Raw genomic sequence first — 17471 nt, forward strand, 5'->3', positions numbered from 1 at the left:
TTTGCATGTTAGCATTCAGTTTTAGCATGTTTCTATTTATATACATGCATATCGAGTTTTTGTGAGTTAGATAGCGCTTACTAAGCAAATTTTGCTTATAGACTACACTTCCTCTTACTGCAGATACAGTAAAGAAAAAGATGTAGAAAGGAAGGCGACAAGGAGGTGTTCGAGGGATGTGTGATGCCAGGACTATGGAAGCCTTGGGACTTAGTTTAAGAATTTATTAAGAATGTATTAGATGAGTCATTTAGCCTTCCGCTGTTAGTTAACTGTATGTTTTTATTTTGTTTCCGCTATTTATTACTTGCATGCTTTGATTTCATTAAACTGCGTGGTGATGTTATTCCTTTTGGTTGTGAAATATATGTTCCAGCCGCCTGTGGCTGAGTATAGTTTGTTTGTATTATTGATTTGGTCACCGGTACAGGGGAGACTCTGCCGAAATTTTTCGGTAGGGATTCCTCGTAGTTAAGTAGCATACCAGTTAAGTAGAGTTAGTAGTCAAGTAACGGTCATCCTTAGAGTGTAGTAGTAGTAAGAAGGGTGGTCGTTACATAAAGATCTACTTCATAGCAAGGGTTACAATCCAAAAGGCAATGAAAATAGCAAACTACAACTCAATACGTAGAAATAGAGAGAGGAGAATGCTTATCCTTGAAGCGTGGTGTCTTTGAAAGTGTTCCCATGCTCCGGAGGTGGATGGATCGGTGAAGATGAGACTTCTAGGGTTCTTCCAAGGGGGAGAACCCTTCTCCAAGGAATGGGGGTGAGTCTCAGCTCAAGCCAAAGATGAGTGAAAAGGGGAGAAAACCCCCTTTTATAGAGTAGGGCATGGGCACCACACAACCCGTCACATGGCCGTGTGGATTCACACAACCTTACCCGACTTCCTCTCGGGTTAAGTCACACGGTCGTGTGGCTCACACAGTCATGACCTTCTTCTTCTCTGCCAAAGTCACACGACCGTGTGGATTCACACGACCATGGCCTTCTTTGCCTCTGGATTATTGGCACGGTCATGCCATTTGGCACGACCGTGTGTTGCCTGGCCATGAGGAGATTGGCACGGTCGTGTGGGTTACACGACCGTGGCATGATTTACTTCAGGGTGGCCACACAACTGTGTGGCCTACATGGCCCAAGCTTGATTTCTTCCAGAGTTGCTCCTGTGTACGTTTTTACTCCATTTTCACTCTAATACGCATCCTGTCAATCAAAATATACAAATAGCAGATCTCCGAACAGAATATAATGGAAGTATGACATTATAATGAAATAGGGTGCAATAAACATAGATTATGCTAATGAAATACAAGTAGATGTGCATCAAAACATGCATAAAAGTATATATAATCAACACACATCACTGTCTTTTTATCCTTTCATCTTCTTATATTACTCCCTCTTGATCTCATCCAAATAAAGTAAACAGAACAAGAAAATTCCTCTCCTCCCCACTATAGGATGACAGACAAATAATTAGGGCCTTTTAAACTGAGAAATAAAATAAAACAGAATTAACATAACCTTATCCCACATGCCACTCTATCCATAAGTCCCTAAACACATTGTGTAGAATTTTAAGTAAAAGTCACTTGATAGATCAGAAAAAAGATTTATGAAAGATCTCTAAAAGCAACTTTATTAACTAGAAGATGAAAAAAAAATATCTACACAAAGAAAGCCATTGTTGATTGTACCAGGTTCCTATTGAAGCGAGTTAGCAAGATCGAGAGGAGTTAGAACTCAAGAATCAATTGATGTAATAGTGAATCGAAGGCATCATGAGCTCCAAATTCCTATGAGCATGCTCCTTAATCTATTGGCCAACGACAACTTCTTGATGACCTTCTTCACGTTCATCACGTCCGTCTCCGCCAGCTTCTCCAAGTGGTTGACGCAGCCCGATGACGCAATCCTTCGCCGCATGCTCGTGTTGTCCGTTAAGGTCAGGAGCACCGCCACTAGAAATTTCTTTGTCATCGACTTCTCCTCCGGGTTCAGCAGCTTGAGAAGCCGGTTCAAGTTCTCTTCCTCTTTCACGAACCATTTCTGGTTATTGTGGGCCGATATCACACCTGTGAGCACCTCTGCCGTCATCTAACACACTTGGAGTGACCGCACTTCGAGGAGTCGCACCTGCTCAGGGATGAACCCCGAGTCCCCCATTATCTTCTTCATGGCTTCCGACACACCCCCGAGGTGCGACACCGCCTTTAGCACATCCTCCTAGATGCACACTTTGCAAGCACAGAGCGTGGTCGAGGAAGATGGAGACCACCAAGTGGTCGACTATTGCCACGGTCAGCGACACGGCGTAGAGGTTCGCGATCTCCCATAGTGCCACCTCCTTCGCCTTGGGCGAGCCGATGTCGAGCACCCAAACCAGCTCTTGAAGTACACCCTTCTTCTTCTTCGCGTGGTCGCTGCCAGGCAACGCAAGCTTGTCTTTCAAATCCATGGCCTTGCAGTGTGATTACTGAGGAGGAGGAAGAGGATGAGTAATAGATGAAGATCCAAAAGGAGGAGTAACAAATGAAGATCCAAAAGGAGGAAGAAATTATGTGTTGGCGTTTCTCGTCTTCATCTTCGCCTTCGACGGCAACAGGAAGGGAAACTTAGAGGGGCCTCAAAGCGAAACGAAGAAGTGTGTGACTTGTGATTTTGGGTCTTTTCTTTTATATATAGGGTAAAAATTTTCATTTTTGTTTTGTGATTACTAATGAAAGTCGGACATTTGTCCTAATTTATAGCGCAAGTTTTGTGGCCGGAAAATACAACGCTTGTAATTTCATTGACAACGGTTTATAATCATTGTCTTATTATCACAATGACAACGGTTTATGCACTGTTGTTACAAGCATTGTAAATATTCTCATTGACAACGGTTCATTTCACCGTTGTCCCAACTATTGTTAAAATTATCTTTTGGGGTAACTATTGCATCAAAGACAACGATTTTGTCAAAAACCGTATGTACTCCCGATTTATTGATTATACCTGGTTGAGCATATTAGTGGATGTCATGTAGGTTATGTTTTTGGTTAGAGATGATTATAAGGTGCTTTTACTTTTGTAATAAATATTTTATCTTAGACATCTTCCTTTGATCTCCTTATATATAGTATCATGTACTATCTCCTTATACCCACTGAACTATTGTACTTACTACCCCTAACTTTTTCTTTAACTTTTAGGTTAGCAAATAGAGGATGTGTTGTGCCGCTTAGAGGTCCTAATTGTCGGTTCCACTTGAGTTTGGATTTCTATTGAGTTGCTTGGTTTATTTTTCCATTATTTGTGTTTACAGTTTTCTTTCTGTATCAGTTTGAGTTTGTTAGAATAGTATGATTTTTACCTTGTTCAAGAGTATGTTCACATATACACACTAGTTGTTATGAACCGTGATTTTATATTGCATCAATGTTGGTGTTGACTTTTATTAGCTTGATATTAGTTATTTCTTATATTGTCACTAGAGAGTACCATCTAGTTTAACGGACAAGCATACCCTTGGAGCATGACACTTGTGGTTTGTACACAACACAAGGCTAGGTTATCTCTCCCATAAATTTCTTCTCTATTTGTTAGTCCTATAATTCTATATTCATATAATTCCACAGCTGAGAAAAATCTTATAAATTACTTACATCGGGCTAGATAGCAATTATTCTGTGGACTGAAAAGGTGGATTTGTGGAGAGAACAAGAAGAGAAATTGAAGAAAACAAAGAGAAATTCGTCGTTCTTTAGATTTTATCAAAAAAAATATTTAATAATAGAGGATAATATTTCAAATAACTAAATAGTCACTTATATAGGCAAAATTGTCAAAAATATCTTAAATAAAAAAATAAAAATGATCAAAAATAGTAAAATTGATGCTTGAAATCTTCAAAAATTTCCTAAATGATATTTTTAGGATCCGAAAGTTGGCAGTTAGAGATTCTACCCTATAATAAATCTAGATCTCTAAACTAACTTTATTTCAAGTCAAACAATGTCTCGTTCCGGTACCTGAGTTAAAAGTTATCACTCTTTAAAATTTGAGAGGTCTTCTTGGATCAATCCCGTATCAATTACTTATCTCAAAATCTTTTGAAATATAAAATGAATTGACCATGGAAACCCATCGAGGTGTTCTTGGCCAGATAATTACTACACTCCTCAATGTATCTCGATTATATATATATTGTCTCATTAAGGCTATCCAAACCTATGATTAACTCCTTGAGTTCTACATGAAGTTTAGCCACTATAATCTTGTTTGACTTTGTGAAGTTCTATCGGTTTTTCTGATAATTTTTTTGAAGATTGATATGCTTCTATCATGTTAATTTCCTACATAGGAAGGAAAGTTAATAAATACTACTTTGCCTTATTGTTTGTTGTGAGCTCATCCCTTTGCTTCTTGTTCATCGATGTTCTTCTAATTAATTTTTCTTCATTCATGTCTTTAGGCATCTCAAAATCATATTTTATAATAAGCATAATTTCAAAATCTATTTTTTTTAAAAATACCTCCATCATTTTTTTTCATATAGAGAATTCTCTCTTAAATTTTGACGGGAATATGCTTGTTTTGGCGATGGTGTTATGGATTTCCTTAACCTCCCGCATATTTGATTACTCAGTCTTTGGTGGTCTTTACTTTGATATAACTTGTTAGTTCAAACAATGATCATGAGGTGAACGTGAACATTAGAGGGGTAGAGTAAATAGTGTGCCTATAAATAAAGGTTATCTTTTTATTGTTGTCATCTCAACAAGTCACAAAAACACATTAATAGTGGAAATAATAGAAATAAGACAATAACATACCATAAGTGACACAACTCCCAGGCTCTTAATTAATTCAGCACCTATGATTTTTAGGTGGGTCACTCCTACAATCCTCTATATTTTTCCACTCCAATAAAACGTCAGATGTGGAAAAACCTCACATAGAATTGTCAAGGAAATCTCTGGAGGCACACAACAAAGTTTTTGGGTTTAGAAAAAAGGCTCAACAAAGTTAACAGTCAAAACAATGAATCAATCTCTTTGTTGTTGTTGTCTTCATAGCCTTTGAACCCTCTTTTAAAGCCTCCTCCACATAGCGATTTCTTAGCATGGTTTTGTTGACGTGACAAATATTAATTAACTGAAACATCATTATCAGTCAATTGATACGATCATTCTTGACCTCGCTATTGATTCTTGTGACGATTACTTCATCTAGGGGTCATAAATCGACTGGTCTTCAACTATCAATCTATTTGTCTCGATTGAGTCTTGTTGCTTACGACTGACTCTTGCAATTTCTTGAATAACACCTACATCAGTTGACTAATAACAAACCATCAGCAGACTGATCATAGGTTATCAACCAATTGCACCATTTGAATTATAGATAGTAAGTTTCTTAGTCAACTGCTCTAATCAACTAACCCTCAATGGACTAATTAGTCGATTGATAATTTGACTCTGACCTTAAATCGAGTTCTATCCCGCTTGAGTGTAATTTCTTTCAGTTCTTAGCTTACCAACAATTGAACTCTCATACGAGACATTCTCACATTAACCTTTTTGTCCCTTGGAAGCACTGAATCCTCTAATTTTTTTCATCTGTCATCCTTTTCATTTCGTTTACATAGTGCTTCTCCAACATTCTTATACCAAATTTTTTATCTATCTGAGCCCTCTAACTCCTTTCTTATGTCATCCTCTTAATCCACTTGTGATGCTCTTTGTTCTACGGTTCCTCGGGTGTATCATACCTATCTTCTCCAATTTAACATCGACCATGAGCCATCAAATTCTAAATGAGTGCATATCTAAAAACTTTGCACACTTAGACACAAAAATTAAACACAAAATAAAACATAACTTAAATTCTTCATCCAATTGTCAAAAATTATAGTTGCACCGAACCACTTGGGCATTGAAAATTTCAATAATCTCCTCTTAACATTTGGAACCAATTAAGAAATAGGCTTTATACCATTTGGTCAAATTACAACCAGTTCTCTTATTTTGAATTCCAATGATTTCTTCTTCTTCTCACGGGGAGGTGACCGGTTCAACCCCACAAAAATTTCTCATCAACTACTAAAATAAATCGGAAAATGCTTATAGCAGATGACTCATCAGCCTAACATTTTTAGGTAAGCCACTCATTAAAAGAAATTCATTCATTCACTAAAGTTGAGATTTTATTCTTAGATGCTTGGAAAATTAAGAATGTGCTCTTCTGCTGCACCATGGTTCTAGGGCCTCGGATGACTTCTTCAACTCCACTCCATGGACACTACTGTTGGATCAAGAACTTAAACAGTCACTCAATATCGCTATTACAAATATCGAACGGCGCTAAATTTTTGCCATTGAATGTTGAAATATTTGCCAAATAATACCAAACTTGAATACTTCCAAACCTTCTTAATTTACAGGGTCCTTAAATGATTGAAAGGATCATCTTATAACATCCCAAATTAAAGAATTCCTTCCAATGTGGAGTGGCTCTGCGAAAGTTTATGCTAATGCATCCCTCTTCTCACCCTTTGGTGATGCCTTCTTCATGGTTTGTTGGTTGGGTTACATGCATCAATGACTTGATGTCCACCCTCGATCCTCTCTTGACACTGAGATCACCAACATATTGCTGGGGGTCATTGCTGCTACGTACAAAGGTTGGTTTCGTCTCTGTTATTATCAAGATCGCTGGCCTGCAAATTGGCAATCTATATTATTGTCAGGCATATTGTTGTCCCTTTGGTCTGCAATGCACAAAATAATCCTACGTTTGCATCCGACTGTGTGCATGGCCAATGCAATGTCTGATTTGTAAACCTTACTGATTAATTAATCACCTAATCTCCGAGTCATCTCGCACACACAAAAGTTTCTTCTCTATCTTATTTTTCTTTAATATTTCCGGCCTTTCCTCCCTTAAACATTCATTCTTGACGCCCACACATAAATCAAAATTTTTTCATAACCAAATTTTTTGAGTGGTCAATGGCGTCATACAGATGTAGGCATTGCTGGTCGTCCCTTATTAACCATGAAATGAAGCCTCAACAAATGCCGATCTATGCCAGGAGGAAATGCTCAGAAGCCTTAGAGTATTACTGCTTTGCCCATGCACGCTAATATTATTATGGCTCATGGAGCTCCCTTACTCTCGCCGTCCACCAGAGCGCCGACGACCAATTGGTGGGAGAATATGCGCCCAAACCCCTTCCCGTGGCCGCCTCAATCGCCACCACCCATCCACCACCTCCCGTCGTCCTCCTACGACGAGACGTCCATCTCCAACCCCACCGCCAGCCGCTGCACGGTCCTCAGCTTGGACTCCTGCTCCGGCGACGAGCCGGAAGACAACCACCACATGTGGAGCCACCTTCTACTGTAAGTGCACCTTCAATTCAGAACATAAGCTAGCGATGCTTTGCGTTTCCTTTAGAAAACTTGAAGGTTGAAGGTGTAACCCATTACTTATTAGTTGCCCAAAATTCTTCCATTCAGATCTCATATTTGCTTGAATATTCATTTGGATATTGATGAATTTCAGAAATGGAGAGGCACCCAATAGCCAAGATGATGCAGAAAGCTTCATGGAAGTACTGAGCTCCAAAAAGTTCTCAGCTGATCAATTTGAGCCTACTACATGCCATACCTTGATGCATCCTTCCTCACAGTTCAACTTCTTGGAGATACAACTCAACAGCTATAAGAATAACAACATTAGCAATCATATCCAAGAACATCATCTCGCTCCTTCCATGACTAATAGTTACATGCAATCTGATACTTCTCATGTCAAACATAAGCTCAATTATCCAGTTTCACAATTGTTTCCTAGCAATCTGCTTCTAGGAGAAAGCACTACAAGGTATTTGCTTATATGTCTGACAATTATTTTTGTGAAAAATTAATGCGTACAATAAACATTTTTGTTGTAGTGAATCGGTGTTGGATCATCCCTGCTTCAGCCAAAGAAATTTGTCGGATCAAATGTCATTTGGTGGATGCCTGAACAAGCTAGATGCGATGGAGTTGAGAACTTCAGAGCCTTTTTTTAAAGGCTCAGATTTGGGTGCTGAAACTAAGCAAGGATATCAGAATTTATCTGTAAGTCCCCTTTATTCTCTTTACATGATCTACAAGTTAAACCAGTTGTAAAGAAAGCATGTAATTTTTTGGTGTTGAACTTGCATCCGGACTGCTATCTGTTTCCGGTTTCTTAAAAGTTGATGATAACAAGAACAAACACAAAATCTAAAATACTTATTGCATGTAGATGAGAGGAAATGGAAGGTGTGCTGGAACAAACCAAGGGAAGAGGAAAAGATATGAAGACAGCTCAGAGATGCACTTCAAGAAGACCAAGAATGATAGCCAGATGATATCATCTAACAAGGTTTGGCAAAGTTAATGTTCATAAAACTTCATCTTTTTTACCAGAACAAAAAAGTAATATATATACAGTTTTTTTTATCCTGATGAGTACAGTTGCTAGTGCCCAAGGCGAAAATGGCAGAAAAGATAAGTGCTCTCCAACAACTTGTGTCGCCATTTGGAAAGGTAATTTATCTCAATTCTTCTTAATAAGAATTAAGATTAAATGAATTAGTTGTTCATTTTTTTTCTCTTGAATTTCTAAGACTGATCAAGCATCTGTGCTGATGGAAACCATAAATTGTATCACAATTTTACAAAAGCAAGTACAGGTAACAGCATCAACTTCTTTATCTATTTATGCTGATTGCTTTAGGAATTGAACTGCATGCAACTTATCGTGTACCCATGCTTTTTTCCATGCAGTTGCTTAGTGACCCATATCTGAAATCTACTGTCAGCAAGGTATGTATTGAAGAGATCATTCTCACTTCTTCAAAATAAATAAAAATAAAAATAAACATAAAATAGAGGAGATAATTTGTTCAACATGAATTTTGCTTATGGTATTGGTTCATGTATTTCAGGAACGCAATTCATGGGGAGAAACTGAGAGGAAGGAGAAAGCAGAGGCAAAATATGATTTGAGGAGTAAAGGTCTATGCTTGGTTCCTGTTGCTTCCATTCCTCAAGTGCATAGAGAGAGTATTAGACCTGATTACTGGATGCCAACATTGAGAGGTTGTTTCTTGTAGATGTTTATTCAAGAGACTGCAATTTAGAATCAATAAATTGGATCTTAATTTCCACGCATTAATTTACTAACTATGTGGATACTTTGAGTTGGTTTTTTGGTACAATGTTGGTTTGTGCGTGTGCATCCAATTTATGGCTATAATGTGATGTATTGTGATCAGTTTTGGTTGTTGAGAAATATTTGAATTGATGGGATATGAGATGAGTCTAGAATAATAGTTACTAAATTCTAGCATTTAAGTTATTTTGCAATGGTTCTATTTGTTGAAAGACCAATGATGGAGCCTTAGAGTTGCGAAAAATGAACCATTGGTGAGTTGCCCCTGATGTTGATGAAGTCGTTGTGACTCGGAGAAAGGTGGGGGTCATCGAAGATGTTGGCCGATCTGGTGAGCTAGCTCCTGAGTCGACTGAATCGCTGGACTTCTAGGAAAAGCTAGGAAGAGAGTTGAAGGTGGGAGAAAGTCTCCGGTCAACAATACCTGCAAGGCTGCTAGAAGAAAGGAGGAGAGAACCAGAGTGTTAGATGGATGGCCATGGGTGCCTCGACTCGTCACTTCGACACTTAAGTCAATCTCAGGCAAGGGAGAAATGGAAGATGAACAGTAGATGCATGTATGTAGTTGTATGTAAAGGTGTACGTGTATCTTGGCCCACAGGCACAGGTGCGATGTCACATCTATGGCTGTCAGCGAGGATGGTGTAATTCTAATAGGATGTCATATCTTGGTAAGGTGGATGTCACATCCCTATATCAGAGGGTCACATCACTCATAATCTGGTACTATGGGAGATCTCGTGGGATTACGCTACATCAACCATGTTGTTCCATGTGTCATACTAGTCCACATGATAATGAGCACCTGGATATTTAAGTTTGGGAGAGACATCAGGTAAGAGTGGAGGAGAATCGGAGCGTTCAAATGGTGGGATCGATTAGAGATGAGCTGGGTGGCCGATCGACACAGGAAAGTGGAGAGCTAGATCTAAATCAGTCGTACTATAGGAATTAGGGGAACTGAGACCATGATACCAGAGTTGGAATCTGCCTTAAAGTGGACGACGATAAGGTCATTGAGGTCTGAGGTCTCCGAGATGTGAAACACTACAGGGAGCATACGACAACGAGGGCTCAAATGCCTGATCGACTGTGGAGGCAAAGCATAGAAGGCCTCGCTGGAAGGACTAATGGATTGCGGAGCCGGAACACAGCAAAGGGCGTACTACAATGATAGCTCGAAGAGAGGATCGACTGTGGAGGCAGAGCACAGTAGGGGGCGCATGATAGTGAGGGATCGAAGGTCAGATTGGTTGTGCAGGCTACCTGTCCATTGGTGAGGGAGGAGAAGAAAGGGTGTTGCTTATTAATGGAGGAAGAAGAGTTCCGATGGAGCCAGTAGCAAGGAAGGAGAGATGGTGGCCTGGCGACGAAGGAAGAGAAGTTCCGGCGGAGTTAACGGTGAGGGAGGAGAGGAGGCAACTTGGCGGTGGCTCATATGGACCACGGAATGGTGCCAACGGTCGGCTGCGCAAAGGGAGAAGGGGGTAGCGGAGGTCGGCGGAGGCGGCGAGGGAGGGGTGAAGGTGGTGACATGAGCAATGGAGCGGGGATCAGTGAGGAAGGCGGCATGAGAAAAAAGAGGGGGTCAATCTCTTCCTTTTCCCATCTAAAAACCCTAAAAAGGGGTCCCAAAGGAAAAACTTTTCCCCTCCACGTGGCTCTCTCTTTACCCAACATCTCACTCAAGTCTAGTCGAAGAAAGCATGAATCTGATTAACTTGGCTGTTGTGTTGTGGCAGGATGGGTTTATAGGCCTATTGTATGGAGAATCACTAGCGTAGGGCTAGGGGTGCCAAGGCTATCATAAGGCTGAGTGTCTTCTGACTGAGGAGTTGGGAAAGGAAACTCCAGGCAGGTGGCAAGATGAAACACTAGCGCGGGGCTAGGGACTCCGAACCTATCGTAAGGCCGAGTGTCTTCCGACCAAGGAGTTGGAGAATAGCCACCGAGCCTATCATAAGGCGAATTGCTAGCGCAGGTCTACAGGCTCCAAGCCTATCATAAGGCCGAGTCTCTTCCAACTAAGGAGTCGAGAAAGTAAACTCTGAGCTTGTCATAAGGTCAATCCAAGTCTGTCTTAAGGATAATCTGAGACTATCGTAAGGCAGAGTTAGGAGAAAGTAGGTCAACATTTCATCATGCTCGATCAGCAACTCCCAAGTGTTCATGGAGTCAAGGAGAGGCTTATCGGCATTGTGCTTATAGGCAATATAGATAACTTTATATTCTATCCACAACTCCCAAGTGTCTATGGAGTCAAGGAGATTGGACTGGGAAACTTACAATTACTGATGGAGATGTTCTGAGGCTATAAGATTCTTTGGAGCTCGACCTCAATTATGTGCATTGAGAGAGGCTTACTGAAATCCAGTCTATGGTCACATGGGGCACTGATAGGATATGCCCGATGTAGTGTGTGCTAAAAACACATTTCGTAAATATGCATAGCAGAAGACTTAACGATAAATAAAATAATTTATTACATCACACATACCACAAGCATGTGAGATACAATTGAGTAGACAAGATCATAAAACAAAATAAAATTGAATAATATTTTTTTTAGGTATACCTATGGATGACTTGTAATGAGAAGAGCATCAACCTTTTGCGATATTATCAAACTTCACCTCTATTCGTATCCACACCGAGCTCTTCAAGACAACCCTAAGAGAACAAGCTTCACCTTTGAAAGGTACTAGCCACAAGCGAAGGAAAAAGATCAAAGATGAAGAAGAAGCAAAAGGAAGACCTTCTTCCTTTGGATGGCTCACGGCAACAAGAAGAGACCCTCTTATTGTGGTCGAAGGCAAGAGAGAAGGAGAGGGAGAGGGAGAGAGATATTGGGTTTAGGTTTTCAAAACCTAAACAAGCCAACAATGAATTGTGTTAATTCTCTTTTAACTATATCAATATATAGTCCTCTTTAATGAGTTGAATTAAAGAGCCCAAATCCAACCAATTGTACCTTAACTAAAAATTAGCCCATTAACCCCTTGGTTTGATTCACAACTAAATCAAGTTGGTTCATGGCTAAACCAAATTGGTTCATGATTAAACCAAATAAGGTCCAACTCTTTTATAAGAGATGTGGCCCAACTATGCTTTCATTCTGATAAATATTTACATATTTGTCTTATGTATAGTCTAACCAAACATTTATATCTTGATCTAAGAATCATAATCTCTAACTTGTTTTACGTCTTTTAGAGACTCGTAGTGCATGTGACCCAATATATTTCCTATTTATCTTGGTCATTTATAATTAATTACTTAATTATGAAATGATCATGAGTGCACGTAGTAGTACATCATGATCCTCAATTAATCGAAAAATCACAGTTGATCTCATAACTGATTTTGAACCCTTCAACAGCTACAGTGAGTCATGCCTCGTTCCTTTCAGTAGTCTTATACCTACTCGGTTAGAGACATGGTCTATGTGTTTGCCCCTACTAAGCTGACTACGTCACACCTAGCCCAAGTAATACTTTCTCATTATGCGGATTTGAATTACTCGTATATGTGTACAAGAGTCTCATATTGTTAACATATGATGCTTTGGCCAAAGACTTTAAGTAATAATCCTAACGAGAGGCCATAGGATATATGTCTCTTTGCAATGAGCAGTGAATCCTCTATGGGCTATCCAAATACTTTTGGGCACTTCAACTTATACCCAATCATCTTGAGTATGCACCTTTAAGGAGATGCTTACTTAAGATGTCAAAGTATAAACCTCTATGGCCAAGGTGACTTGTATACCTCAAGTCTAAGGAAACTTGTACACAAGCTACAGTAGAGACTTCACAGACATATTCATATATGTTAAGAGTCATATGTGTTGGATCCCGTGGTGGTTTTGATGTGATTAACCAAGTTAGGTTAGGTCCTGTTTGTTATTTAATCCCTGTGTCTAAGTGTGCAGGAGCTTAGGAGCGCAGGAAGTCGAGCAGAAGACACAGCTAGTGAGAAGGACGGCACGGGGAGGGAGTCGACAGGCTTGGTGCATCCGAAGGACGAGAGAGCTACCGAAGAGTACACCAGTGGATGAGAAGAACATGTGCAGCATTCGAGGGACGAGAAGCCGGGACGGAAGCCTGCTCGAGGAGAAGGCCGGAAATTGGGTTCGGGTGAGCCCTATTTCGGTTGGCCACAATCACCCAAGCAATCGGAGCTTCGGAAGAAGAAAACAAGTCAAAAGGAGTTAGAAACGCTAGCTGTAGGCGCCTTCAACGAAGTGATGAAGGCGTCTGCGCTGCCTGCAGTCTTGGAGGTGCCTTCATTGCCTTGAAGGCGCCCTCAACCAGTTCATGGTGCCTTCAAGGCCATTGAAGGCACCTTCGACCCAGTCTAGATAACTGTTTTGAGTTCGGATAAAGTTTTATCCACTGACTCGGCTGGAGGCACCCTCAACCCCTTTGGAGGCGCCCTCAAAGCTCGAGATAGGATTTCCAGGAGCTATATAAAGGCCCCTGGAGCTAGGAAATTAATTAATCAACTCTGTAATCAATTCCTAGTAACTTGTGAGCTTTCTTAGTGTGTAAAAAGGCTTCTCCGCCTACAGTGAAGGAGACTTTCTTAGTGCGCTTTCCAACTACCTTGGATTAACAACCTTCTTGGTTGTAACCAAGTCAACTCGCTGAGTCTTCCTGCTTTTCTTTTCTGTTATTTTGTTTTAATTTTTATTGTTGCTATTATTTTTAGTTGAAAGTTTTGAGGAGAGTATTTTTATTTTACAGGCAATTCACCCCTCCCTTCTTGTCGGCCCTGTTGCACCAACAAGTGGTATCAGAGCCAGCCCACCTCAGAAGGACTAACTGCCGACTGAAACACAAAGATCAAGACGATGGCCGGAACATGCATTCAACCCCCGAAATTCGACGGAGACTTCGCTACATGGAAGCGAAGAATGGAGGTATTTTTTAAAATGGATTTCGATATTTTACTGATAATGAAATATGGTTTAACAGTCCCAAGAGATAAAGAAGAGTACCAATGAACGAAAAAAGAGCAAGCCGATTTCGTGGCCAACGGAAAGGTGGAATTTCACCTGCTCAACGTTCTACCGCCCCAGGAGGTAAGTTGGATCGGAAGCTACGACTCCGCCAAAGACCTCTGGGAAAAATTCCTAGAGCTCCACGAATGCACCTCAGAAGCAAAACTAGCAAGGCGCGACATCCTCTGGACTCAACTAACAAATCTCCGGATGAACAACGACGAAAAGGTAGCGCAACTCTAAGCAAGGATAAAGGAGTTGATAATTCAACTGACCAACCTCGGAGAATCGGTAACGAATTGAGATTCTATCAGGTATGCACTCAACGCCTTCTCAAGAACTCTAGAGTGGGCGTCCTTAGTAGATGCTTATTATATCTCTAAGGACTTTGAGGTAAGTACTTTAGAAAACTTATTTTCTACTTTCGAACTTCACGAGTCTCGAATTGCAGAGCCGAAACAAATAGAGAAGACAAATCTCAACGCTGCTCTACAAGCCGAGATGGACGATCCCGACTCCGAAGCATAGATCGATGAAACTGAAGCAGCACTATTGGTAAAGAAGTTAAATAAATTTAATTATTAAAACTAATAAATTTAGATCGCAGTCGAGGAAACATCAATGCAACAAAAGAACGGTCCGATGCTACAACTGCAACAAGGAAGGACACATCAAGGATGACTGCCCGAAGATGAAGAAAAAGAACAATGAAAAGGAAAAATACAAAAGACCGACACCCTCGAAGCGCAAGAGTCTGAAGGCTACATGGGATAAATCGTCATCCTCAGAATCAGAAGTCGAAGCATTCTCAGGAGTAGCACTGATGGCCAACCATCAAATAGAAGAAGATGAGTCCAGCTCAGAAATAAACATAGATGAAGGGGGAGGATCATCAGAAGAAGAAAGTTACGATGAAGGGAGAACATTAGAAAGAGAGGTAAGTCAGGTATGTCAACTAACTCCCAAGCAGTCTTTTCAATTCATTAAAGTACTCACTAAAGATTTAGTTAAATTAGAAAAGGAAAATAGTGAGTTAAAGTTAAATTTAGCAAAAGCATATCCTCTAGAAATGTACTATAATTTAAATTTAGAAAATGAAAGATTGAAAATTGAAATTGAAAAATTGAAAAATGATCATGCATGCTTAAATAAATTTCTAAAATCAAAACTTAGAATATATGGAAAATTAAATTGGTATATTAGAAAACATTAGGGACAACTTCGAAAAGTTCCCAAAAGCTATGTACCCCCTAAGTTCTTGATTAATCCAGTAGGAAGGAACCTATACTAGGTTTCAAAATCTATTTTAGGATAATTTTTAAGTTAAACGCTTTCAGCAAGAAAAATTGAACAGTTAATTTCTTTTGAGGCTTTGTCTAAGAAAGTGGTTGTTGCTCCAATAACCAAGAAGGCCTAGTGCCTCACCACTGCCTGGAAGCCAATATATTGAAATAAAATATTTAATTAACTTATTGATAAAACATTGAAACTAAATAATGCTTTAAAATATTTTTCAAAATTGCCTAAGTTAGAATTTTTTTAATTAATTAGAAAACTTTTTCTTGCTCAATTTGTTTTACTAATTCTCCAAAATATTTTTGGCCTAAGTTAGTAAATTTACTTAGAACATTTATTGCTTAAAATTTTTTCTTTTGCAAAAACTTTTTTCTTTGTTTTAACTTAGAATTGATTTTAAATGCTCTATTTTAAAACTTGAGTATTTACTTAAGAAAATTGTTTTTAAACTTGAAAATTTATTCTTGATAATTATTACCCCATGTTTTTGATGTGATCAAAGGGGGAGAGATAGGACAAGTTTAGGGGGAGTTTTAGGGCTTGAAAATTTTAATGTTTTTTAAATTTTCTTATTTTTGTAAATTCTTTTATTGCAACCTTTTTTAAAATGCTAGTTTAGAAATTTATGCTAGTTTCGTAATTTCTTTAAATTACTTGTCTATTTTCTTTCCCTAACTTGAACTTGAGTTGATACACATCAAAAAAGGGGAGATTGTTGGACCCCGTGGTAGTTTTGATGTGATCAACCAAGTTAGGTTAGGTCCTGTTTGTTATTTAATCCCTGTGTCTAAGTGTGCAGGAGCTTAGGAGCGCAAGAAGTCGAGCGGAAGACGCAGCTAGCGAGAAGGATGGTACGGGGAGGGAGTCAACAGGCTCGGTGCGTCCGAAAGACGAGAGAGCTGCAGAAGAGTACACCGATGGACGAGAAGAACGTGTGCGACGTTCGAGGGACGAGAAGACGGGGCGGAAGCCTGTTCGAGGAGAAGGCCGGAAATTGGGTCTGGGTGAGCCCTATTTCGGTTGGTCGCAATCACCTAAGCAATCAGAGCTTCGGAAGAAGAAAACAAGTCAAAAGGAGCTGGAAAAGCTAGCTGGAGGCGCCTTCAACGAAGTGTTGAAGGCGCCTGCGTTGCTTGCAGTCTTGGAGGCACCTTCATTGCCTTGAAGGCACCCTCAACTAGTCTAGGGCACCTTCAAGGCCATTGAAGGTGCCTTCAACCCGATCTAGATGACTGTTTCGAATTCGGATAAAGTTCTATCCGCTGACTCGGCTGGAGGTACCCTCAACCCCTTTGGAGGCGCTCTCAAGGCTCGAGATAGGATTTCCAGGAGCTATATAAAGGCCCTTGGAGCTAGAAAATTAATTAATCAACTCTGTAATCAATTCCTAGTAACTTGTGAGCTTTCTTAGTGTGTAAAAGGGTTTCTCTGCCTACAGTGAAGGAGACTTTCTTAGTACACTTTCCAATTGCCTTGGATTAACAACCTTCTTGGTTGTAACCAAGTCAACTCGCTGAGTCTTCCTGCTTTTCTTTTTTTTTTTATTTCATTTTAATTTTTATTGTTGCTATTATTTTTTAGTTGAAAGTTTTGAGGAGAGTATTTTTATTTTACAGGCAATTCACCCCTCCCCTCTTGCCGGCCCCGCTGCACCAACAATATGAAGTCTTACAGCAAGTCACTCCAATAAACTAGTTACCATAACTAGCATCCGCGTTTAACTCTCGACATCCCAATGTCTTCAGCTAGTGAGAAACAACTTATTAGCCAAACCAAGGAGTATAACTCAAGCTAGTCTTACAGAATTGATGATGTCTGAATGCACTAATTCGACGACTAGGGAAATTTCAATACGTTTATAATTGTACATGTAAAGATAATCACAAGTTGTGATATAATCACAAATTCTTTCATGCTATGAATTGTATTGCGTACATTCAGTAAATGAGTTTAAGACTATTCAAACATATAATAT

At 39.7% G+C, this 17471-nt stretch overlaps 1 protein-coding gene across 1 annotated transcript; it reads left to right on the forward strand.

The window, feature by feature from the left end:
- Positions 1 to 7061: 7061 nt before the first annotated feature.
- LOC121973209 (transcription factor bHLH68-like) lies at positions 7062 to 9321 on the forward strand. The gene is made up of 8 exons (XM_042524774.1): positions 7062 to 7394; positions 7558 to 7878; positions 7949 to 8117; positions 8287 to 8406; positions 8499 to 8570; positions 8651 to 8716; positions 8811 to 8849; positions 8972 to 9321. The coding sequence occupies exons 1-8, from the start codon at positions 7126 to 7128 to the stop codon at positions 9137 to 9139; spliced, it is 1224 nt and encodes a 407-aa protein (XP_042380708.1). The 5' UTR covers positions 7062 to 7125; the 3' UTR covers positions 9140 to 9321.
- Positions 9322 to 17471: the final 8150 nt, after the last annotated feature.

This window comes from Zingiber officinale, chromosome 4A (genome assembly GCF_018446385.1).
Source record: "Zingiber officinale cultivar Zhangliang chromosome 4A, Zo_v1.1, whole genome shotgun sequence".
Classification (NCBI taxonomy): Eukaryota; Viridiplantae; Streptophyta; class Magnoliopsida; order Zingiberales; family Zingiberaceae; genus Zingiber; species Zingiber officinale.